General features: G+C 33.6%; 3 protein-coding genes across 8 annotated transcripts; 1 reads left to right on the plus strand and 2 right to left on the minus strand.

The window, feature by feature from the left end:
- Positions 1-1,367: 1,367 nt before the first annotated feature.
- On the plus strand, positions 1,368-8,903 carry LOC127800192 (pumilio homolog 12-like). 2 transcript variants are annotated; one of them, XM_052334665.1, is made up of 5 exons: positions 1,368-2,346; positions 2,453-2,615; positions 6,609-6,772; positions 6,856-7,114; positions 8,420-8,903. In XM_052334665.1, the coding sequence occupies exons 1-5, from the start codon at positions 1,472-1,474 to the stop codon at positions 8,537-8,539; spliced, it is 1,581 nt and encodes a 526-aa protein (XP_052190625.1). In that variant the 5' UTR covers positions 1,368-1,471; the 3' UTR covers positions 8,540-8,903. The 2 variants fall into 2 exon arrangements, with proteins under 2 accessions (XP_052190625.1, XP_052190626.1); XM_052334666.1 differs by lacking the exon at positions 8,420-8,903 and adding an exon at positions 7,659-7,726.
- Positions 8,904-12,415: 3,512 nt separating this feature from the next.
- On the minus strand, positions 12,416-13,236 carry LOC127798931 (peamaclein-like). Its single transcript, XM_052332586.1, has 2 exons — positions 13,027-13,236; positions 12,416-12,862 (listed from the first exon to the last, which is right to left on the minus strand). The coding sequence occupies exons 1-2, from the start codon at positions 13,106-13,108 to the stop codon at positions 12,678-12,680; spliced, it is 267 nt and encodes an 88-aa protein (XP_052188546.1). The 5' UTR covers positions 13,109-13,236; the 3' UTR covers positions 12,416-12,677.
- A 6,069-nt stretch (positions 13,237-19,305) lies between these two features.
- LOC127799040 (disease resistance protein RPV1-like) lies at positions 19,306-24,487 on the minus strand. Of its 5 annotated transcripts, none has more exons than XM_052332737.1 (5): positions 23,833-24,484; positions 22,254-23,358; positions 21,576-21,851; positions 20,409-21,467; positions 19,306-20,216 (listed from the first exon to the last, which is right to left on the minus strand). In XM_052332737.1, exons 1-5 carry the CDS (start codon positions 24,348-24,350, stop codon positions 19,341-19,343), a joined length of 3,834 nt encoding a protein of 1,277 aa, XP_052188697.1. In that variant the 5' UTR covers positions 24,351-24,484; the 3' UTR covers positions 19,306-19,340. The 5 variants fall into 5 exon arrangements, with proteins under 5 accessions (XP_052188697.1, XP_052188698.1, XP_052188700.1 ...); XM_052332738.1 differs by having other exon boundaries at positions 19,306-20,213; positions 23,833-24,483; XM_052332739.1 differs by having other exon boundaries at positions 20,074-20,357; positions 23,833-24,486.
- Positions 24,488-25,335: the final 848 nt, after the last annotated feature.

The following is a 25,335-nucleotide window of genomic DNA, read 5'->3' on the forward strand; positions in this document are numbered from 1 at the left end:
CTTTTTCTAATAAATGCTATATATATATATATATATATATGGAAGTTAAACATAATTATAACACTCTTATAAAAACTTTGAGGTATTCATTGAAAAATTTATTAAATCGCATTAAACTAACAGAATTTAAGAGCTTTGTAGTCATTAACCAAAATAAATAAAGTAGTTTGCGAAGTAATTCATCTATGCCATCAAAAATGACAAGCAGGGTGATGATATCTAAATAAAAAAATTTAATGAAATAATATGACTCATTATTCTAAAATATTTCATAATCCTAAGTATGCCATTGTCACAATCTTGTTAATTAATATTTTCATAAAAATATTCTACAAACACATTATTTTTAAAATGATAATATTGGATATATTTTGCATTGATAAGTCGTACCAAATAACAGTCACAATGTATTGATAATTTTTTTTATTTAATATATATATATATATTAAAAAGTATATATTTTTAGAAAGTAACTCGAAACTAAAGAGGGAGGGCATGTAGGGATGTGAAGTGGGATTGAGACTAGGGTTCAGGGCCGCATCTCGGCCCAGTTACGGGCTCAATGCGACCCAGTTAAAAATTCGCTTTTAAAAATTAAAAAAATGAATTCACTTAACAAATTCTTATATGGTTTGCTATTATTAGCTACCTTAAATCCTAAAATGTATGAACAATTTATAAAATCAAATAAATATGCCAACCTAGTTAGTTAGGCACTGTCCCAAAATGGGTCAAGGTGTTTAATAGTTTTATAGTCGAAACTTATGAAATTTAAATTTAAGACTGATATTTTTACTTCTTGTGGGGAATTGATGTCAACATGCATGTATGGCAGACTTTCTTGTTGACTCTTTTGACCATACATAAATAAATTATAATTAAGAAGTAAAAATATAGGCAGAATAATCTTAATAAAAATTAAGAATTGACATAATAAAAAGAATTGTGAGCTTTAAAACAACGTGAAAGGAAAATAAATAAAAGCTATAAATCACCAAATGTATGTTTATCTTTATCCTTTATATGTAATTGGACCTTAATATTGAGGTTTTTTTTAACTCGATCGTATAGAAACAACGACTAAAATGTAATTTTAACGGAGTCAGTTATAGGTTTCTTGATTTGTAATTATGAGTCAGTTGAGTTTTATTTAATTTAAAATATATAAAAAAAAGTTTAATGTTAAGATTTTGTTATTTTTGGGAAGAACATATATAAAATATTGGCTGAGAGTGTAACGGGAAGCAGGTGGGGGGGTGACTGGTGGCAGACGCCGCCGAGTGGACTCAGCTACCTGTTTCCGCATATAATGGAGTTTCCATAAATTGCATGCAAAACCAAATGCATCCCCCCCCCCCCCCCTCCTATTTCTTCTCTTCTCTCTTCAGACTCTTTCTCTCTCGCTCTCTCTTCACTCATCTCTCTCTCTCTCTCTCTGTCTCTCTCTCTCTGCATACACCGATCAATATATATGGAGAACCGGCTGGGAAATCGAACAACCTTTCCGAATCTGATTTATCGGTCCCTTTCGACGCCGGAGAATCATGACCGCGCCTTTTCCGGCTACCCACTCCTCGACGACGGGACTTTCCCGAAGAGTCCCGATCACTCCGTGGAAGCTGCTTTGGCCCACCTCAGCCTCTCCTCCCCGCCGGCGAGAGATCCCGGAGCCGATTTCACCGCGGCGGACTACTGCGCTGGCGGCGGGGAGTTATCACGTCTATCGACGGCGAACCTCAGTATGAATGCAGTGGACGATGGCGCCATGGGTTTTGGTGGGGCCCACAGTGATCGAGTGGTGTGGGCCAAGAGTTGGGCGGGTTTCCGCACTGGCTCTTACTCGGCGGCGGCGAGCCAGCCGTGGCTAAGAGGCGGCGCCGTGGAATCTTTTGGGTCTTTCTTGCAGCGCAAGAAACAATCGGGAAATCAACCCAATTGCCGATTCCCAATTCTGCCCTTTTCCACCAAAAGCCGATTCTTCACTAATTATGAGGGCCATTTCGACGGATTATCGTCGAAAACTCCCAAGTTTTTTAGGCCTAACCTTTATCTGTCTTGGGATTGCTTGTCTTTGAAAGATTTGCAGGGCCAAGTGGTGAATTTGGCGAAAGATCAATTTGGTTGTAGACTATTGCAGAAAAAATTCGAGAACCCAAAAGAAGATGAAATTGAGATGGCAGTGTCAGAAGTGGTGAGTCATACAGGTGAGTTAATTCGGGACCAATTTGGAAATTACCTTATTCAGAAGCTTATGAAAGTGGGGAACGAAAAACAGAGAAGTAGAATTATTCTTTCAATCACCAGGACCCCATTTCAACTCTTCAGTATCTGTCTCAACCCTCACGGGTACGTACGTACGTTTCCGGGTTTGCCATTCTTTGTTAGTACTTAATTTATCTTCAACCAAAGTAGCCTTTTTTTCCCTTTAACTTCTGTGTATTACTTGTTACAGAAGCCGAGCTGTGCAGAAATTGTTGCAGCATGTTACTAGCGAAGGGACGATTGCTTTTATCGTCTCAGCTCTAGCCCCTGGTGCTGTGGCACTGTCCACTGACCCAATTGGTCATCATGTGATCCAGCAATGTTTGATTTGTTTCTCTAGTGAAGATAATAAGGTAATTTTCACACCCTGGTGATTGATGTGCCAATGAAGTTACTGGTTTTTCTGTTTACATGCATAATGCTGTAGTCTTGTTCACATCAATTGCATTCTGTGCTAGTTATTAATTGATGGTTTAATATAGTTCAGCTAATAAGTAATTTTACGGTTTCATACTTTCTGAACAACGGAAGAGTAAATTCTATTACATTATTTTCCTTATCTTTTCGTTCAATCCCATTATGTACCGTCCTATCTTCTACCTACCCGGCACTCTCCTAAACAAAGTCTTAAAGCTTGATTAGTTGATTGAAAACAAAATACTAGAAGTACATATTTTTTTTCTTTTGCCTTTTGAATAAACTAAACAAAGAAAAATCTTTGTTTGTGAACAACTAGGTGCATGTTTGGATGATGGCAATTGATTGCCATAAAAAGGTTATTCAAAATAAGGTATTTTTGAATCGCTTATGGAATATGTCATAGTGTGTAGTCACTGGGATTTATGTCTATTCCTTTTCTTAGTAGGTGCAATTAATAGGTATATCAATTAGGACATTGCTAAATGGGCCAACAGGGTCGGCCGAGTGGGATAAAATCCCACTTTCCCCTTGCATTGGCAAGGGCGAAACTGTCTCACATTACCAATGCAAGGGCGAAACTAGGATCTTATGCCGCTTGGCCTGCAGTGGCGGTCGGCCCTGTTGACCCATTTAACATTATTCTACTATGAGTCATTCTACAGGACTAAAGAGGGTGACCGATGCGGTTATCGAAAGGGAGCAAAATGACAAAATTGCCCCTGCCCACTTTCCAAAATTGCAAAGTGGGCGACTGCCTGCTCGCTCGCCTCCCCTCCCTCCCATGGCTGCCGCTACCTTCTCTCGCCGCCGCGCCTCGCTGCCTCGCCTAGTCTCCGTCGTCTCTCTTCAAGATGCAAAGATGGTCGGCGAGGCGATGGCAGCGAGGCGTGATGGAGACCGAAGGCAGCGGCCATGGGAGAGGAGGCGAGTGAGCAAGGCGGTAGCCTACTTTGTAAATTTACAAAGTGGGTGGGGACAATTTTGTCATTTTGCCCCCTTTCGGTAACCGCGTCGATCACTCTCTCTAGCTCTCAAGACTTTTCCCTCTACTAATTAACATTTTTGCTTACCAAAACACAACAATAACACTAAGTCTTATTCTTATTATGTTTTCAGCTAATTATATCTTTTTGTGATTATATTTTTTGTGAGATTATTTTATCTCATGTTATATTTAGTAATCTCTCACTAAGTTTTCTTGATTTTTCTCAAATTCTTTTGCTACATAGTGCTTCCCTTTCATCCTACCTCTTCATAAATATGTCTATTAATTTTTTTCTTATATATTCAAATCATCTTAAACACGTATCACTAATAGAGGCAACTTCAAACTTATTTTTAAATCTGCATTTTCTTGTATGGTTACACGTCGTCAATATCTTTAACTCACTCTCATATTTTGTCTTGTCATGTTGGTGCTTAACTACTTAATATTCCGTGCCTTGTAATGGATTTAGTTTTGTAACCATTTGCCAAAACTTCTCTTCTAGGCTTGAAGGGATTTTACAACCACATAAAATGCTGAAACCACTTCTCCTCTTTTAACTATTCTGTGTTGGTTATGCGAGTAACATTTGCAATAATCTCTGTATTTTCTTAAGCAATTGCTTTGAGATCTTTTGATAATAACTTGATCTTCAAGACTCAATACAACGTTATCTGTACTGTTATTTTTACTAAACTTACATCTGATCTATTCCAGTTTAAACCTGTTCAACTTTTGAATTCTAAAGTGTCCCTCAGAAATTCAAGTTTTAGTATCCATGCATTCTTTTACGCATTTGCAAATACTATACACCAGAGCACCTTTTATTGGATGTAATCAGTGAGGTTATCCCTCACAAGACTAAAGAATAAAGGCCTAATGGAGATTCTTGATGTAATTTAATCGTCATTGAAAAATGCTTGGTTTCTTTTTTGTATAACATATCTTTAAGTGATTGTCTCTCCCTCTAGCAGTTGCAGATATATCTGAGTGAGTTAGAGCTGCACCTTGCCACGATACAGCTCCTTCTTGTTCTGTTTTTTTTCTCTAAAATGGAAGTTTGTTTAGCAATAATAATAATAACAATATAATAATATCTGGTACCTTAAAAAATATTTATTCGTTTCTTATCTAAATTCTTCACGGGACTTTTTTTGGGACATTTATCATAAGAGTTTTCTAAGTCCACAAATATGATATGTAAATTTTATATTTATCTCTAGACCTTTCCATTAGATGCTTCAACAAGCAAGTTGTTTTCATTTTTAACCTTCTAGGAATAAAACTAAATTGATTTTCAAAGACGTTTGTGTTTTTGCCCAACTTAACCTTAGCTTAACCTCTCACTTGCAAAGTTTTTATTGCACGACTCATTTATAGATCCTTCTATAATTTCCAAAACTTTGAAGATTGCCTTCATTTTTGTAGATAGGTACTAGACTACTCTTTCTCCATTCCTCAATCATCTTCTTTGACTTAGGGATTGTGTTGAATAGTTTTGCTTACCAAAAGAATTGAAGGAACATGGTTCGTGTGGTTATTTGGTGGATGGAATATATCAATTTCTTTCACTATTCCTAGCTGCTTTTCAGAATCTACCATCTTTCACATTGATGTTCATAATTTTTCTTCCTTTTTGATGCATGGACATTTTTGTAATCTTCCAAGAGTTTTTGATTTTTGACTTGTGAGCAAATGTATATATATATGATTTTTCAAGTGATATCTTCATTCAGGTGGGATTTTCATGTACAAATGTTATTGTTAACTTCAGGATGTTTCCAACCTTTCTGTGTACCTAGTATAATTTGGTCTAACATTGATCTCCCATGCACACTATGTTACAAAATGGCTTTTAATTGAGTGTTCACCCTAATGGAATCATTTTAAAATTAGATGGTTAGTACAATAGCCTGACCTTTACTACAATGCTGTGCAACCACGACTGTTACTCTGCCAATTTTTTTTTTTTTAATTGAGTTTTCACAAAGAACTTTTTGGGTTGTAAGTGAACATGTTAAAATGTAGGATAATTACAAGTTAGTTTGAAATGTAACTTAAGCAGGAAAAGGTATTGAGAAATGATTCTAGTGAACGAAGGGCTTCTTTCCACTTTTGGTTGTTTGATTTGCTGTAGAGCCGGTGGAATCAGAATTGTGATTCTGCTGGAAAACAGTCTATTTTGCTTCTTTAGTCTTGTATAAACTAAATGTACTAACTCTATGTTTATGCAAATATATCTATGTATATAGTTAACGTCAAGTGTTATGTGCTTTCCTTCCATACAGGCATATGAAAGAAATAGCCACATGTTGCATTAGTTGTGTTCATTATTATGTCATATCTAGATGAGCTTTACTTGTTTGAGCAGAAAATAGAATAATGGAAAGTAGTATGCCAATAGCACTCTTGTTTTGGCCCTTAAGGGTACATCTTTGTATAATATAACTTGTAACCACATGACATTCAATGAAAGTGTTTTTCCCAAGACACTTCCATTGATACATTCCTTTATTTTGGAGAACTCTCCACACGACATTGGTATATTTCACGAGCACCATTTCTTTATGAGAAACAGAGGAAATTTAAATGAGAACTATGAAGGGTAAACGGTTAAATAAAGTCTCCTTTGATTAGCCAATTGTAGGGGAACTCCTTTGAATCAAGAAGGTTTCAGAAATTAGCTTTTGCAAGTAAATGGAAACGAAGATTATTGTCTTTTCAAAGTTACTTGTTGCCATTGTGAAAAACTTGAAAAGGAAAACTTGAAAGAAACAATAATGAGGAGGCCCTTCACTTTCAACACTTTTTGGATCTGCTTGTGCTTATCTCACCATTCCGGTGGGTGTTCTCTTGAATCCTTGCCTTTCCTAATATAGCACAAAACTTGTGATGTTGCTTCTGCCCAACAACTCATCTGAAAACTGCACTGTCTTTGCAGTATCTTCTCAATGAAATAGCAGCTAACTGCTTTGAAATTGCAACCAACAAAAGTGGATGCTGCGTGCTGCAGTCATGTTTGGAGCATTCTGAGGGAGAACAGAGAGACCGTCTTGTGGCTGAGATAATTGCAAATGCTCTTCACCTATCTGAAGATCCTTATGGGTCTGTTTCTACATTTCCTTTTTCATATTTCATCTAGCTCCATTGAATTTCAAGATTAACGTGCTTCTTCTCTTTATATATAGAAATTATGTGGTGCAACAAGTACTGGATCTCAAGATACCTGAAGCGACAGAGAATCTTCTGAGACAGCTTGAAGGGAATTATGCATCTCTGTCCTGTAACAAGTATGCCAGTAATGTTGTAGAGAAATGTTTGATTGAATCAGGAGAAGAGCAATCCTCATGGATCATCATAGACCTTCTTAGCAGTTGGAACGTCTCTATGCTTCTAGTGGATCCTTTTGGAAACTTTGTCATTCAGTCAGCTTTATCAGTGTCTAAGGTAAGCTCATTGGTTCAATATCAACAGCATTTATTCCCTTTCTTATCGTATGTACCAAAGTTATGTTGGTTCTCACATGGCTATCTAAATTGATTTGAACTGGCTAATATCCTTGAAGCTCTTATACCGTGTGTCTGAAATAGCAGACCTTTCAAACTAAAGTTTGGAAACTCCTGCTTGGTAACAAAATTGTGATTGAATATTTGAATCCGAGCATTTGAGTCCAGTAAATGTTGGAAATTTAACAGTGTATCCCAATAAATTACTTCAAAGTTCTACTCCTATGCCTAGTGACGGTGCATCTTCCCTTTAAACAAAAGGAACCTATTCAAAAAAGTTATGGGGAAGGCTTGATATTTGGTTGTAGGTACATTTTTAGGAGTGAATATTTTGAGCCAGGCTAATTAATCCTTGTACTCTTTTATGTTAAATGGATGGATACTAAATGTAAGTATAATGAGTATGATGTTATATTACCAGTTGAATACTCTGCTTGGACCAAAGAATCAGTTATGATGATTATGGTTTTATTTGGAGCTAACAGGGCTGAATTGAAGGTGCTGAAGGTCAAATTATCAGGGATGATGACTCTAGAAACCAATTTAGCTTACAGCCACTTGAACACATTGTTTCCATGTCAAGTACTTTTGATGTATGTATGAATGTGCACATATATAGTATGAAGGGGGAACTTAAAAAGCTGACAAGGTGGCCGATTGCATCTTGGTGAACCGTTTTATAGAGTGGCAGGTAGTCTTTAAGGTGCCCAAGCAAAATTAATCTAACTGCCAGCTCAAGTGTTATAACCCTTATTCTCGAGGGGCACTTGATATTTATTGCACTGATGTCATGTTTGGTTGTTCAATTGAAGCCATTGAAGTTAAGAAAACTAGAGTCGAAACTATGATGAGTGATAGAAATCACAAATTCATCCTTCCTTTAACCTTGCAGTAATTGATTGAGGCTCTGCTTAGAAGCTCCTTGCAACCAAACTTTGTCATTAGACATTGTGAAGATTAATGATATGTTTGAATTTCTATACGGTCTGAACCATCTGTGCAACCCTATATATGATTGATGCGAAACAGGAAGGACTTCTATTGGGCTGCTTCCTTACAACCAGATGATTTCCGTCATGTTGGTTACAACTATGGTCCTCCAAAGTTGAAGAAAAAGACATCCCGGACCAAAAGAAATTGATTGCACATTTTGTGCTCTGCGTACTATACTTGTGGATTCAGCACTATGTTTTTCCACATTCTTGTATTTCAGCTCTGACTCGTTTCTTATTTTTTCTCAAAGCAGGGGCTCATCCGCAATGCCTTGCTCAACCTAATCTGGGCGAATGCTCCCTCCCTGCGCACCAATCTTTATGGGAAGAAAGTCCTTGCCTGTTTCGAGAAGATGAAGCTGCAAAAGGCATAGCCAATTCTCAACTCTTGTCAGGCTGCCACCTTGGTCATTGCTGCTTCAGTCTCTTCAAGGTGTTAAGGCCTTGTTAAGTTGTACTTGTAACCGTCCTTTGCAATGCTAATTATGTAGCATCTCCTTGGAAACTTGTAGTTTGCAGTCTGTTAATAGACATTGAACTGAAAGAGCGAGAAGAAATGAGGTTAGAATAAATGGTAGCCGCATAGAAGCTCATAAAAAGTTCTCCGCGCGAGCTTCTTGTGGGGATTAGAGTGGTAGTGTGTGTTGTGCTGTCTAACTGTAGAAATCTGGGGGATATGTGTTGTTCCTTGTTATAACATAGTTTCATAAATTTTAATAATTACTATTTGAACTTGTTCTCTGAAATCAGGTTTTTGTCCAGCCAGTGGCTTCCTAGATATAAGAGGGCTAAAATTAGTTACTTTCTTCTGTCAGTGGATTTTGTGGGTTAGTTCTCAAGTCCGATGGTTAAAACAGGTGAGATGCTGTTGCTTTCTTGAGGTCCCATTATTAGCAGTAGGATAATGATCTTTACACCGAGCCAGTGTGTCAACTGGGTTAAAAGCAAGCATTTTCATCTCTGTCGGCACACTATTTGCACATGGTGCTGGAAAATTCCTGCTGAAAATGTGTGAGCTTAGCACGTTTCTTGTTGGCAATCTCGTGCAGTTGGTTCATTGTGGGTGTATGTATGTCTATTGATTGCTGAAAATTCAAGTCTAGTGGCCTGAGGTTACAGACACGGGAAGTAGTGCTCCATCTGGCTAGTAGTAGTAGATCTCTTTCTTTCTCCTCTTGCCAGATCATGTCAACTGATCTCTTCCAAAGAACAGAAAGGCACATCTCTTTCAAGTTGATGTGCTTCATATTTGTGCTATGTCTCGATTTAAGCCATAACACGACAAAGAAGAAAGAAAGAAAGAAAGAAAATGACATATAATGCTTATAATTGTTTGCTTTCTATAGAAAAGAAAATCGAAAAGGAGGGCTTTTTCTTCGTTTCTTCCATCTTGTCCATGGGAACTTGTAGGGGTTGTGCGGTAAATGGACAATAGGCTATGTTTTTGGAAACATTTTTATACAGAAAACAGGAACTTGAAGATGCTTTCCAAATGCCCAAAAAAAAATAATAATAATAATAATTTTGGGTATTTGAAATTGTTTTTTTAATTTTCCATTTTCTATATAGTGTAATTTTTCAAAATATCGGGTTTATTTTTTACAACTAATTAGTTGTTTCAGAAATGTTTTTAAATTTATAATTTTAATTTTATAATAATTGAAAATTTTCTGAGATCTTATGTTCAAAAGTCATAGGAAGCATTTTCAAAAAATTTAGAAAATATCAAAACATATATATTTTTTAATTAATTCATAGTATAAAGTTGAAAAACTAAAAGTTGAGTTTTTTTATTTTCTTGTTGAAAATTCAATCATTCAATAACAAACTGTATTTATTGTATTTTATTTTTAATAATTAAATAATTTTACTTGTTAATGATAAATATACTATATTTTAAACTATTTAATCAACTAACAAAATTTTATAATTTTTAAAAATAAAATATAATAAATATATCATGTCTGAAAATAAAATATGTTTTTATTATTTCACCATTGTATTAAGAGCAATGATTAACCTTACTCAATTTGCGCATGCGTGCTCACACACACACACATACATATATATATATATATTAATTTTATAATAAAAAATATCAATAGTATCCGTTAATAGAAAAGTTATTTCATGGTAAATGGTTATATTAATAAAATATTATCATTATTTAGCCCAAAAAAACTAAACTATTACAATTAAAAGAATAATATCAGCAATATCATAATTATTCTATTCAAATTATTAATTTTAAAATGACAATAATATTTAGAATTTTAGTATTATTAATAACGGCATATTTCATTATATAACAGCTGAAAAATGTTTTATAAAATATTTAAAACATATTTTCAATTTTTAAGATATTAAAATATATTTTCATATTTGACAGTGCGTGCTTGCATTCTTCAAAATTTTAATAAAAAAGAAATTCTTGAGTAGAAAAATGGAAAGAAAAAATTAAAAAATATTTTATTTGCAAGTAAGTAGCCCTTTTTAATTTATTCTTTTAACCTTTTGTTCCTTTTAATGGAACAAATGGACGTTGGAGCCACATCTATTAGGAAGTATACATACATATATATGGACCTTCAGGCTAAATCCTAATTTCAAGCAAACCTTAACTCAAATTGTCAAAAGTAATAATTACGAGTTTATTGCAAACCACCTAAAAAGAATAATTATTTTCACCTTAATTCCTTGAATGTTTTATTTTGTTAAAAAGAGTAATAAACCCAAATCAATATTGAATGCGATATTGTCAATGAGTTTTAGGACTCAGGATCATGTAAAATATTTTATATATTTCAATCACAATATATTAATGTGTAGCCAGCAATATGCCTTTTATTACGATCGAGTTGGTAACTAATAATATTTTTAATTTAAATATTATGGATAATAATCAAGAAAAATATTTAAAAACTGAGGAAAACATAGAAATTTGAAAACAAGAGACCGATGTGGTGGTAAGCTACCTACCTCTCTTAAAATGGGATAGAATTATAAAAAATGTTATTGATACATCTTTGTGTGTATCTTAAACTACGTAAAGGTGTATTAATAACAAAAAAATTGTCTTATAAGCACATAAAGACTTATATGAGACGTAAGATATTTTAGTCATAATATATCTTTATATAACTTAAAATATACAAAATAAATATAAATATAACATGATTCTAAAATTATTGCATTACAACCTGGATACCGTGAGCTTTGGCTTACAAGGCACATGAAGAACGATCGGGGTGTCGGGAGGCAAAGTCACGTGACATACAATTGTTAGTACAAAGGCACGACGTGGTCTTCGGGAATCCCCCATTTCCCCACCTACTTCAAATTCGGTAAGTAATAGTACATTTGCACGTGATGTGATGTGATACTGCTATGAAATATATTTTTAACAAAAATTACTTAAATATAATTTTGTGTTTTGACTAAATTATCTAACAATACTTTTAATATTTATATATTTCTTTAGTCAAAAGTAAAAATGTAATTTTATTAAGAAAAACAATTTTCTAAATTTTGGCTGCCAAACGGGGGGAGGGATTCGCTCGTCGCCAGCTGTAAATTATTATCTTAAAATAGCGACGGAGCAATCGAGGGGTTTTTACTATAAATAGACAAACAAGCGAAACTGCCTTAGAAAAGATAATTTATTTTTTTTTATTTTCCTTTGATCTAAGAATAGTATCCAGTTTATTGATTAAAATATGTTTAATTTTTTTTACTTCTTAATTAATTACTTGACTAGGTCAAAGAATATTGACTGTTTGGCGGTATGAGATTTACATAATTTAATAATAGAAAAAATACTAAAGAAACACTAATTTTTACGTCTGATTGTTAGATAATTTGTATTTTTAAATTATATATAGAAATATAAAATTTAATTATGTTCTGTGGAAAACTTAACCCATGCTAGCCACTATCTTAAAAAAGATTAAATTTGTAGATCTTACACCTTATTATTAGTCACCAGTAAATACAAACAATTGTTAAAGAGATGTAAAATTTTGTTGATATCTTTCCACTAATCACAGTAAACAATATTTTCTAGACTTAGCTATTATTATTGTAATATATAGATAGACGCTAAAGTAAAATTAATAAAATGATAGATACACGCTCAGCTATGCTTTCTTTTTCTAAACACTAAATTGCTAGCTTTATATTTAAAAGAATTTTCAGCTTCATCAACGACAGTAGATTTTGTAATTTTGATCCATCTTGTAACCTTAAAACAATTCTGTAACCTTAAACATATATCAACTTTTATTACAAAACAAAATGAGAGGGACCATGACATACAGGAGAGGACCCATTACCATTATTCCCATTCATAACACACCAAAAGAGCCATGACCCATACCAACATGACCATCATATGATACAGCATGACATGGACATATATATGTTTTCTCATCAGGTGCTCTATACGTCATCTGTTTTTTTTTTTTTTTTTTTGGGGGGGGGGGGGTGGTTTGATAATATTATACGAAAGAAAGTTCAAGGGCACTTGGGCTTGCCCTTGGAATTCTTCTTGTCGCGGTAGCAAGGGCACTCGTGCTTGTTGCCGTAAGTGCCCGAAGGCACGCACTTGCACTCCTCGCAGCATATCCCGCAGTACTTGAGGCACCGCTCCTTCATCCCCGCCACCTTACACCTCTCCCCACACTTGCCATCACAGAAACCTAATGAAAGCAAGCATCAAATGGAACAAAGTATTTCCAACAAATTAATTCCATTTTCTCGGAAGAAAGAAACTGTATGGAAACAGAAAGCTAAAGAAAACCCAGTTGATATAGAAATTAATTAAAATGGGAGAAAATTAATGTTGGTTAATTAGAGGACGCACTTGAACCGGCCATTGTTGTCTGGAGGAGAGAAGAGGCGAGGACCAGCGAGACAAGAAGGAAAACCGCAAGGCCGAGCTTCATCGTTTCCCTGTTATAGCTCTCTCTGGACAAATTAAAGATTCAGGTCAAACGCATATGAAAGAGGAGGACGACTTCTTGGGTATGGATGTGGAGCGACGCGGTGACGCATAGAGCACAAGAGGGGGTATTTATATCGGGAAAGAGAGGGGAGTAGTTAGATGGGGAGCGAAGGAATTAATTGAAATAAATAGTGAGTGGCATACAGACTGTCAGATTGATGGGCTTCGTCGGTGGCAAAGCATCCAGGTACTTCACGACCTTTGTATCACACGGGAAGTGTGTGGCAGATCCGTCTCTTTCAGGCCATATCAATGCCCAATCATATTGCGCCCAGTACCCCTCTCTACCTCGGTGGTCGTCCCTTCGTCTCATGGTATATTATCATTTGTATTTGTGTTTTTTTGTTAGAAAGGTGAATCGAATTAGTAGAAGGAGAAAAGCACATTTTATATTTACATCTCATTTTAAGTTTTAAGTCTGTGTTAATGTAAAAATAAAATGAATTTTTGAGTTATTTTGTTCACCAATTGGGTTCTTTTTAGATTAAATAATATTATTTTATTTTAATAATTATTTTTGTTTTTACGAAAATTATTAAAAAAATTAGTAAGTACAAAAACTTATTAAGTTAGGTAAAAAAATAAAGTTTAAAATGTGGATGGTTTTGGAGAAGTCTGGAAGAGAGGTTTTATCGTGCACGGTGTGCTCTCGGTCCCAGTGCGATGCGTGCAGTGGTCAAGTGCGTTGAACCTAGCTGACTAAAATCAAGTGTTGAATTTTATTATTAAAGATAAATTTAATTTTTGAGCGACTTTACTTAATTATGTAGATTAATTAGTCAAATTATAACTATTACCTACCTACGTACCTCCCTGAAATTATATAACTCACTAAATTAACAATTTAAAATGACCGAGACTAGCAATGTTATAGACTTAAAGCAACTGTAATAAATTTTTATAAAAATAAAAGATGATTGTAAAATTAAAATTAATAAAACTAATCAAAGATAATTATTTATTTAGCAATTGGCCTAAAACATATCACTGTGACAAAGACGTAGCATTGGGATTTGGGTACGTGGGGAAGGCCAGCCTGCAACGCATTGCTTGCTGTAATGAATGGGAGGGCAAACATTTAGTACGGAAAAGAGAAACGAGGCCCCACCCCACTTTCATGAGTAACGCTGTGTTCACAAAAAAAAAATCTCTCACGGATATACATACAATTAATAATAAATTTATTTATATTAGAAACAAATTATAATATTTTTATTTAAAGTTAAGAATAAGTCTGCTTATATAAAAAAAATCATAAAATTTAATACTTTATAATAATTTTATCCAAAATTTGTAACAGTTTGCTCATATTATAAAAATAATTAATAATAATTTTATTTAAAGTAAACAATAAATATAGTTAATTTGTAACTCTTTTTCTATTTTATTTTAATTATTAGCTGGCTTTTACCTCAATTTAATCCATCCAATCCGGCCACACCCAAATTGATTTCTCTTTGGTAGGAAGATTCATGAGAAGTAACACCCGATGTCCGAACCTGACCCAAATGATTTAGAATGCACCTTTCAAAATTAAACAAAAATTAATGATAATAAAAATTATGTGTAAGAAAATGACAACATCATTAAAAATGTTCATGAATTAGCTTATTTTAAGTTTAATTAAAATTTAAGTCCAACCCAATCAAAAGTTCATAATTTTAAACTTAATATCAATCCAATCATAACAAAAATAGAACAAAAAAAAGCCTGATTAAAGTCAACCCAATTTGGTTGAATCTTTTGTCCAAAGATAAGTAAATGATATTGAAAGTTTTGGTTGGACATTAACTTAAGTATTAATTAATATTTGCTGACAAACATGAGACTATGAATTTTAACTTTTTATTATGAACATTGATAATTATTTTTATTTAAAAAACTTGAAATAAAGAGTGAGTCTTAGGGTCAAAAAATATACTCTTTTTTTTTTGTGTTTTTCCTAGGTTAAAATATACACTTCCATTTTAGCAACAAAAAAAAAAACATATATACGCTTTCAGAGATGTTTTGAACCAAAAAAAAAAAGTGAAAAAAAGGTAAAAAGGAAAGAAATTAGATATTTTAATAAAAAAAGAAAAGAAAATGCAACTCAAAAAATCAAGTAACAGAAATAATGAAAAAGTGTAATAAAATCATGTATTATTTAATTATCTAGGGTTCATTATTATTATTAGTAAACATACTCATTGGGCGAGTTCATTGAAAAAGGTAAAGATGTTTTGTGTTTTTTATTATAGGTTTACTTTTACGCATCCTCATTGGGCGAGTTCATTCCCATAAATTCAAGTGTCAAAACTAAATCAAACTAATTCTATCGAGTTTGTCTCTTTAGACTTAAATCAGGACCAATTTTATAGAGTAAATTAAATAATTAAACCACCTCAAAATTACCTTAATTAGTTTGGTTTGGATTATAAATTTATCTGAACTCATAAATATTGCTAAATGTAATGGTTAAAAAATAACCCCCAAAATAAACCAATGTAAAAATGAGAATGTGCTCTAAAAAAAAAGAAATAGAATACCTTTGTATTACTTAATTATACTGTTAAAACTTGAAATTTCAAGTTCCAGTAATGAATTCCTCAACTATTTAAATGACTGCTTGTAATGTGATTTTTATGTTTAAAGGTAAAAAAATCTAATGACATTGTCTTGAATGAAACTTAATATGAGTTTCTCCTAATATTTTAAAAACTTTACATGTGAATGACCATTTTAGTTTTTCTTAAATAATGGATTGAACAACTTATTGACCCAACCAAGCCCAAATATGATTGTGCCATATGGTTGATTATCAGTGGCATCTCCTAGTGGTGATTGTACTCCCAAAAAGTTGTAGGAGCGAGTACAAATGATAATGGATATTTTATTTTGTGAATATTTATTAAAATTATCCTTTTAGTGAGAAAGATTTAAGTATTAAGAAAAGAATCATAAGAATAGCCTAAGTAAGGTATATGAGTTGCAATTAGATGGAATGATAAGAATTCTTAGCAAATAACTAATTGTTTGGTTTTGCAGGCAATGGTCTATTTTATTTGGAGAGAGTAGAATAATAAGTACTTTCAAGATAAAGGGTGTTACTCGTCTCTCAATTAGCACATCAAATTCAGTGTGTTATTTGAGCACAGAACACAGTTGATCACCATCCCCTTCTCCCATACTCTTTAGAGTCGCACCGTTTCTAACAAACTAATCGTCCTTGCTCTATTGAATCGTGCTTCTTAGTATATTGGACATATTCTTGCATTAACCTTCAAATAAAATGGCAATTACCTCATTGTCTGGAGAATGATTGGGGGTTGATAGAATGTTCCTACACCAACATCTCGTGCAAAGGTACAAATTTATGAGTTAACAATTTTTTCCTATTTGTTGGTTCCCTACTAGTGCTCGTCACCAGGTGTGGGGATCGTGCCTTCTTGATGTTAATCTTTTGAAGTCTCTTCTGACAATTATATATTATTATACATAAGATTTGTTTATTGTACCTTAGTTCAAAGGGTTTTTTTAGTTGTTTGGTTGTTTTATCTTCTTTGTATTCGTTATGGGCTCAGACTATGGCATAGCTTATAAGTTGTAGATGTTTTACGATATTTTCTTTTAATATAATTCAAATAAATAAAAATAGTGTTTATCCATATCCTAACTTACTTAATATATGCATACATATATATATATACACACATACATATATGTAGATTATCTTATCTAATTATATATTATAATACATAAATAGATTAAAAAAAAAATCAAACATGTCCTCTCAAACTTGAAAACTAATCTAATTATAATCTCGCTTGCATATCACCTTAATTTATTATACTCATCAAGTATCCGTTACTTTATAAGTGTAGAGTTGAAAAATAAAAATGAAAAAAAAATTAAATAATATGAGAATAAAGATACGAAAAGACGAACAAAAGGTAACCCATACCCTCCCCATTTTCATCTTTAAAGGTTATGAGGAGAATTTATTATTACAAAAGATAAAAATATTTTTAAATTTAAATTTATTTTTGTTAAGATATCACCAATATAAATTTAAAAGAAAAAAAGAAGACAATTTAAAAGAAATTTGAAAAGAAAGGGGAAAGGTATAGGATGGGACACAAAATAAAACTAATTACTTTTTCTTCCTCCTCCTTTTCTTTTCTTTTCTTTTCTTTTATAAACTCTTCATTTTTGATCCTTCAAAACTCCCAAACATAGCCTAAAATAAAATGCACTGCCCAACCGACAAACGGTAAATGGATTCAATTTTGAAGGTTATTGACAAGGCTATTTTATTTCCTTGTTTTTCAGTTAAAAGTCTTCCGCTGCGAGGTTTGATTGCGTGTAGCTTAAATGCCATCATTCGTATTTTTGAAAGATTTATTGTTTTTGAATTTTGCTAAATGACTAAAATCTATTCAGATAAAAAGTTATTTAATTTTTGTTTTATATTATTTTAATAATATTTAACAAAACAAAAAGATAATTAACCTTATAAAAAATTCAAAAGTTATAATCTATCCAAATAGATTTATTATTTTTGAAAAGCTACTTCGAGACCAATTTTTTCTTTTGCAGTGTTTAAATTCCTAAATTCATTTCTTTCCCAACCTTTCTTTCCTAAAATTCATTTGTTATTTCTTTAATTTTTTAATTGATAATAGTGTCAGCCACCGTTGTCGCCGTTCACAACTACGATCACAACTGTTATTGTTTATCATTCATCGTCCATCATTTACTGATCATTATCTCTTCTCTCTCTCTTTACATATATATATATATATATCACAAACTATAGTATAAAACTATATTTTTAGATTTTTATATATTATTTTATTAAAATTAAAATAGGTTTAAATTACAGTATATAAAAATATATTTTTAGGTTTAAATGATATTTATTAATAAAATATCAAATTTATTGTTTAACAATTGATGGTATATTTCCCTTTGTCACAACAGATACTTAAGTTTTTTACCTAAAAATTATTTTTATATATTTGTTTATAAAAATAAGTAAGTAATAGATTTATTCATTTTATAACTTTCACAATTTATAAGTTTTTTATTTACCAAACACATATTATATAACTAATGTATTTTAAACATATCTTATCCAAATATTTATCGACTTAAAAATATTATAAATTAAAAATTTTAGAGAAATCTTAAATTATTAGAGGCATTCTTTGTTTCCTTTTTAATAAGGATCAAGAAATATTATATATAATTATATTTATTTAATTACACAAGAAAATGATCCTATTTTGTATATTAGTAACATACACGAGAAATGTGAAAAACTCTTAGTGACCACCATACTTATATGAGTCACTATATTAATATTTAAAATAGTTAATTAAAATTATAATTATTAGTAAATTTGTCATATTTAAATAGTGTGCTTAAATTATTAACACATGGACAAAAAAGCATAACCAAACATTTTCTTGGAGACAGATTATAGTACTATTAAAAAATAATCACATTTAGATAAAACGACAATTACATTTTTAAATATAATTTTATTTTTCATCAAGCTTAAAAATAAGTAGCAACTATTTACCATGCATAGTTTATACGCAATTATATTTCTTTTCATGCTTTGTTTGTCCACTTTTCATCAAACGTAATTTACTAATAATACTTACTGTACATATATTAGTGAACAAAAATTATTTTAAATGTGATTGTAAAATTCAATCATTTTAACATAAAACCAGCTCAATCATAACAAGAACTAAACAAACCTAACCCCTCCAAAATAGGTCGAATTTTGGTTGGGACTTCAGAGTGCTGCAAATATGAGTTAGTTAATGAACATAAAAGGTTGGGTTATCCTATTGTCGGGGGATCACACAGCAACCTAGTATATGTAATCCATGAAAATCAGCAGCAACCTTGCACGGATCTAGTCAATAAAATTATTTTTATATAAGTTTGTACAGTAAAAATTAAGTTGAATGTTATAAATTGTTATTGTATTATTTTATGACATTTAATATTAAAATAAATGTGAATTTAGTGATGGTTTAATTTATTTTATAGAGTTAAATATTAATTTAGAATGTTAAAAAGATTGTATAATTATTGTATTTTATTTAAAAATAAAATACATTAAATATATAACTTAACAAATGATATAACAACACTCGTCAATATAATTCACAAATTCACGGAGACTTAGCCACTGAGAACCATATGCCACCCCCGAAACATGGATGATCGAATCCTACTGCTTCAATCCTCCCATCGGTCCACCTGGGCCAGAATGAATTTCTACCTGGTTCAAATTTGCCTCTTGAAACACGATGGATGATGTCCAACTCAGCCGCTGAATCACGAATACTGTGAACTGAAATTTCTGGTAGCTCAGCTCCTGAATCACCAATAATTGGAATTGAAATTTCTGATAGCTCAGCTGCTGAATCACCAATACTTTGAAATGAAATTTCTGATAGCTCAGACTGAGAGTCAGCAGTGTCTCTCAGTCTTTTAGGATTCGACTGTTCTCCTATCTCTATCTTGTAGTCAAAGATATGTCGACTTCCCTTTTTCAATACAATACCTTGCATCCATTGTTGAACACTTGCATGTGGATCTGGCCATTCTTTGTCATTCTCATATACTATATGAACAGCACATTTATCTGGGACAAACATTTCAGGACTATAACTACTAAAATAAAAGATGATCTCAGTCCAAGTTTTCAAATCATATCCCCCCACCTTCCAACTACCTTCACCAAGTGCCATGCAATCAAAAAGTAAGTGATCGGACTGAAATTGAAAGCTGCCAATGAGGATATCCGTGGCATAGATTACATCATCATTGCGCATCCCGTAGCATTCCACATGGACTTGGGCATCAATTGGAGGAGCCTTTGCTTCAAAAACAGCACATACAACAAAACCCCTGAGCCTTTGATACCAATCTGGCAGCAGCTGGATTCGAACATGATGCCCCATATTATTTTGATACCTGAAACACTTTGGAATCTCTCTTCCAGGAACAATAATAGTGAATTCTGGGAAATCATTAAAACCCTGCTACAACAAATGAAGACATGAGAGAGAGAGAGAGAGTGAGACTGGGAAATCAATAAAACCCTGCTACAACAAATGAAGACATGAGAGAGGAATCTCTCTTCCAGGAACAACAATAGCGAATTCTGGGAAATCATTAAAACCCTGCTACAACAAATGAAGACATGAGAGAGAGAGAGAGAGAGAGAGATGGACCTCAAGATAATTTCTTAAAAGTTCAAGGGGGAGGCTGGGCCTATTCTTTAATAGTGTATGACAATGCATTAAACTGACCCCCGCAAGCTTTCTAGGCAATATAGTAGGAAATGTTTCTAATGATGTGCATCCACTTGCATTAATGGAAACGATATTTTTCGGGAGATTGGGCAACCTTTTAAGCTCCTTGCAATCCATCAATTCAAGAGTGGTAAGCTGAGAAAGACCTCTGATGCTTGTTGGCAAAGTGATAATGTTGGCACCACTCAGGTATAAACACTGCAATGAGGATAAGGAGCCTAGGTCATCTGGGAGAAATCCTTCTGAGAAGTGGCAGTTACGGAGATCTAGTAAAAGCAAAGAGTGCAAGCCTGATAGAGCAGGTAGCTCAAAACCCATGGGATCTTGATGAATTTGAAATGATGAGAACAGTGACTTCCATTGTGTTGATGTTACTCCTCCCTTGCATCCCAAAAATGACAAAACCCTAAGTTCCTTCAGGTGTATAATTGAGAATGGTGGTTGCTTGATAGCAGTAAAATCAGCACGAAGTTCCTGCAATCTCTCCAATCCTCCTAGGTTCTTAGGCAACTTGCTAAGTTTTGAGCAGCCAGAAACATTCAAACTTGCAAGAAGTTTCAACCCACAAATGCCACTTGGAAGACTTGTAAGTTCTTGGCAATCCCGCAGACTAATAAATTGAAGATTGCTGAGATGTTTAACTGGCAGTTCCTTTACACAAGTCCCATCCAAATCAAGCTTAATTAAGCATTCTGTAGACGCTAAGACTTTGGAAACATTTTTTAGTTCTGAACAACCAGAAAGAACAAGTTGTTTAAGGGATTTAAGCTGCCAGCCCATAGGAAGAACCTTAAGATATTTGCAGCCCCTCAAATTTAAGAACGTAAGCCTTTTTATGGCTTCAATGGATGGGTCGATCTCAACTAAGTTCGCACCTTCAAGAATTAATTCCTTAAGATTTGTTACCTGTGTAAAATCTAGATTCTTCGGCATGCACAGTGAATAACTGAGGTCAACATATTTCAACTTGTCTAGGCACTGCCATAGATATTAATAGACAAAGTTTATTAGAATAAATAGGATTTCAGTAACGCAAGCATGTATAGTTTAAAAAAAAAAAAGCAATAGGATTTAATTTACTCGTACCATTGTTCCATTCCAAGGTCGTTCCAGGCAGCTACTCGACATTTTTAGTTTGACAAGGCTGTGTGGTTGAAAATTTGATGGCAGGTATTTTAAAGGGTATTCGTGCCAATCAAGAAGGCGTAAATCATTGGAGAGGTAGTCAAGACCATCAGGAAGCTGAACATTACTAAGCTTGAGCAGTCGCAATCTGCTCATCTTTGAAAACGTATCAGGACTCAAGAATACCTCTTTTGTTTCATGAGAATCAAAAACTATAGTCTCCACTGCTTTTGTCCCCTAACAAACAAGCGGTAAAAATAAGAAACCGAATCTTAACGAAAGGGAAATGCAGCTTTTTTATCCTTAATCAAACAAAGTGAATGCTGTGCAAAATAATCTATTTAAATATGTTCCATTCTACTAGGAGCAAAAAATAATATTATACAAGTTCAAGATATATATTTCTATGTACTAGTTTAAGTTTTGTGATGACATGATGATTCATGACTTAACAGGCAAAGATTTTGTTGGTCCAATTACATAATGAAGTTTGGCCAAGCATGCATGAGAAGAAATTGTTGAGAGTAAAAACAAAAATATAAAAAATAAAGATACCCCTCACTGGACTAACCTAGGCTCTTAGATGAGAAGATAATTGACAAATTTAACACATTCTCAAATGAGAGCACTTGCACTTACGGTTTTTTTTGTGAGTGTATCGTAGATGTCTTCGTACTTCCACAACCTGCTTCTTCTACCAGGCTCTTTTGAGGATTCTTTATAAACAATATGCCGTCCCATTTCTTGTATCAGATCATGCACATCTATCTTATTGTCTCTTATAGTTACAAGTGCCTTGTCTTCAAGAATCCTTATTCCAATATCCGTGTGAAAACCACAAGCATCCAGTATATTCACAACTGTGTAGTACTCGCTATACCGTTTAAAGAAGCAGGCAATGTCGAGGAAAATTTCCTGCTCCTCATGCGCCAGTCCTTCATAGCTTAATATGAGCGCTTTCTGAATATCTGGATTAGGCTCTTGTCCCAATCTATGGATTGCACTCTGCCATTCGTTTACCTTTCTGCCAATTAGAAAACAGCCCAAAACTTTAAGAGCTAGTGGAACTCCTTTGGCGTAATCAACTGCACGTTTGATGAGATGCTCAAAACCTGGTGTTGGCTGGTTGTTCCTGAATGCTTTACAACAAAATAGCTTAAAAGCTTCCTCATCATTTAGTCCCTCAACGCTGTAGACACTACTACTCTTCCCATATCTGGCAAGTAAATGACGGTCTCTGGTTGTTATTATAATTCTGCTTCCCGGATCAAACCGATCAAGTCTTCCAACAAGGGCATCCAGCTGATCTGAATGGTCTACATCATCCAGGACTACAAGAACCCTCTTACACCGTACCCTGTTCATTATTGTCCTAGGCTCATCAATATTTCTTATTTTTATATCATTGTCTGAGACCGAGAGGTCTTTAAAAAGAGATTTTTGCAATGACTCCAAGCCATGCACACCAGCAGCTTCTCTGACATTCGGAAGGTAGCAACTGGCATGAAACTGAGAACGAATTTGGTGATAGACAGCCTTGGCAATAGTAGTCTTTCCTATACCACCCATTCCCCATATCCCTACTATACGTGGATCATCCAACTCCAATCCCATTTCTAATAGTGATATCACTTTTGCTACACGAGGATACAATCCAACAACATCTTCAAGAATGCTTGAACCATTATATCCCAGTATACTTAGAATATGAATGACAATGTCGTGGACAAGCTTTGCTTCAGGCCTGCCCATTAGATGAGTTTAAGAAACCAAAGACAGATCTTAGTTAGGTGACTCAGAAACATATTGATTGAGAAAATATGTACCTAGACATAATCCAATTGTTTTGGTTCAATTTAACCTTTATTTTTAGTTTTCTTTCTTTAACGTGAGGTAATTGCAGCAGAAGTAACACATTATAATGAATTAATATTGAATAGAAATATCCATGCAAAGTCCAGCTGCCAGCAAATAGGAAAGATCTGTCAAATTAAAAATGCTAAAACAGAAGGGACTCCTCTGCTAGGGAATTGAAGCCAAACCTTGAAGCCTCAATAACGACTACCTGGTATTTAGATTCCATCTAGATCTAATAGGGGCCAAATGCAAAAGATCCATTTATTATTGAATTTCACTTAGATATTACCAAATCCAATATGGTATTAACTATTTTAACAAGGAATTTAACTATTTTGACTTGTTGAGAGGTAGTTGTTACCCGTGTGTATTTGAATCCCACCCAGAAATGCTGGCCGCTTCCATTAGAGCATTCCTCCATCTCCGCACCTTCTGCTTCTCCTCCTCTTCACTGGAATCTCGCTCGTGTCTGGCGAATGCTTCTCCAACGCTTCCTCTTTGTTTCTGTAAATCCGAGGGATTTACTTTATAGAACACGGGTAAAACGGTGAGTCCCCTCGTCTTCTGGCAGTCGAGGATCTTAACGAGTTCCTCCAAGCACCACTTGGAAGAAGCGTAGTTCTCGGAGAAAATAACGACGGCAAGCCTCGACTCTTCGATGGCTTTCAGGAGCGCAGTAGAAATCGATTCACCTTTCTCCAACTTCGGGTCATCCTGGTACGGGAAAATGACCATCTCACGCAGAGCCGAATAGAGATGTTCAACGAAGCCGTGGCGGGTGTCTGAGCCTCTGAAGCTCAAGAAGACGTCGTATTTCCAGGAACTAGACCCAGAAGGGAGAAAAGCTGCGTCCTGCAATTGGGTTCTGGTGGAAGCCATTGTTCAGCTGCTCGGAAACCCTCAGATCGACCTATCGTCTATGCGAAGCAACAGAGGCCGAAGGGACACCGGTTCAGTGAATGTACCCCGAAAGCATAAACGCGGTGGGCCCAGTCCATGAGGTCCGACTGCGTTGTGGACTAAAAAAAATGGGATTGGCGGTGGGCTGTGAACTAGAAGCGAACCCCTTCCACTATGGATATCTCTCGAAATTTCATTCAAAGTATTTGAATTAATTATAATAAAATTATAGATATTAATACGTGTGAATAAACAAACTTATAAATTACAATCATATTCTTTTTACCAAACAAAAACTCACTGTCAATAGATTAAATATATCACTTATTATATATTTATTATATTAATTTTAATACAATTTTAAAAAATATATAAACTGAATAGATCACTGTCAACGTAATAAATTTAACCATCGTTGTTGAATTTTTTAAATTTAAAAACTCATTTCATCAAAATTTTGTTTTTTATTAAAAACATAATGAACTTAGAATACAAAATAAATTCATATTTTTAATTCAACAAATATTTTAAAAATATATTCAATTCATAGGAACAAGAATGGAGAACGCACTCAAGTTTAGAGTAATTGTAAAAAATATTTTTGGTGTTTGAAAATATATAAAAGAATACCTAAAGTTTAATTCTCTTATACTGTCAATTAATTATTGTTAAATTTTATAAAAAACAAAAAATATACTTATATTTAAATTTATTCTCCTATTTTCTTATCATTTCTCTCTCTTTTATATCTCATCTCTTGTTTTCTCTATCTATCTACAATGAACGAATGATGACAATGACTAGAATCAAGAGAGAAACAACAACATCGAGGTTTGTTGATTACAACGACAATAAAAGTAAAGGCATATTCTTTCTTTCTTTCTTTCTCTCTTTGATTTATTTTTCGTCTCCCCTTCCTCTCTTCGTGTCTCGTTTTTTTTAACCCAAATATAAGCTTCACATA

This window comes from Diospyros lotus, chromosome 4, assembly GCF_014633365.1.
Source record: "Diospyros lotus cultivar Yz01 chromosome 4, ASM1463336v1, whole genome shotgun sequence".
In the NCBI taxonomy this organism is placed as follows: Eukaryota; Viridiplantae; Streptophyta; class Magnoliopsida; order Ericales; family Ebenaceae; genus Diospyros; species Diospyros lotus.

What these genes read in the sequence shown, in the direction of transcription:
- LOC127799040 (XM_052332737.1), bottom strand. Translation starts at nt 24,350, where the DNA reads ATGGCTTCCACCAGAACCCAATTGCAGGACGCAGCTTTTCTCCCTTCT. An exon ending in TGGGATTCAAATACACACGG is followed by an intron (nt 23,359 to 23,832) that starts GTAACAACTACC and finishes TCTAATGGGCAG; the next exon opens with GCCTGAAGCAAAGCTTGTCC. An exon ending in TTTTAAGAAATTATCTTGAG is followed by an intron (nt 20,217 to 20,408) that starts GTCCATCTCTCT and finishes CATTTGTTGTAG; the next exon opens with CAGGGTTTTAATGATTTCCC.
- LOC127800192 (XM_052334665.1), top strand. Translation starts at nt 1,472, where the DNA reads ATGGAGAACCGGCTGGGAAATCGAACAACCTTTCCGAATCTGATTTAT. An exon ending in TCTCTAGTGAAGATAATAAG is followed by an intron (nt 2,616 to 6,608) that starts GTAATTTTCACA and finishes CTGTCTTTGCAG; the next exon opens with TATCTTCTCAATGAAATAGC. An exon ending in CTATCTGAAGATCCTTATGG is followed by an intron (nt 6,773 to 6,855) that starts GTCTGTTTCTAC and finishes CTTTATATATAG; the next exon opens with AAATTATGTGGTGCAACAAG.
- LOC127798931 (XM_052332586.1), bottom strand. Translation starts at nt 13,108, where the DNA reads ATGAAGCTCGGCCTTGCGGTTTTCCTTCTTGTCTCGCTGGTCCTCGCC. An exon ending in GACAACAATGGCCGGTTCAA is followed by an intron (nt 12,863 to 13,026) that starts GTGCGTCCTCTA and finishes TGCTTTCATTAG; the next exon opens with GTTTCTGTGATGGCAAGTGT.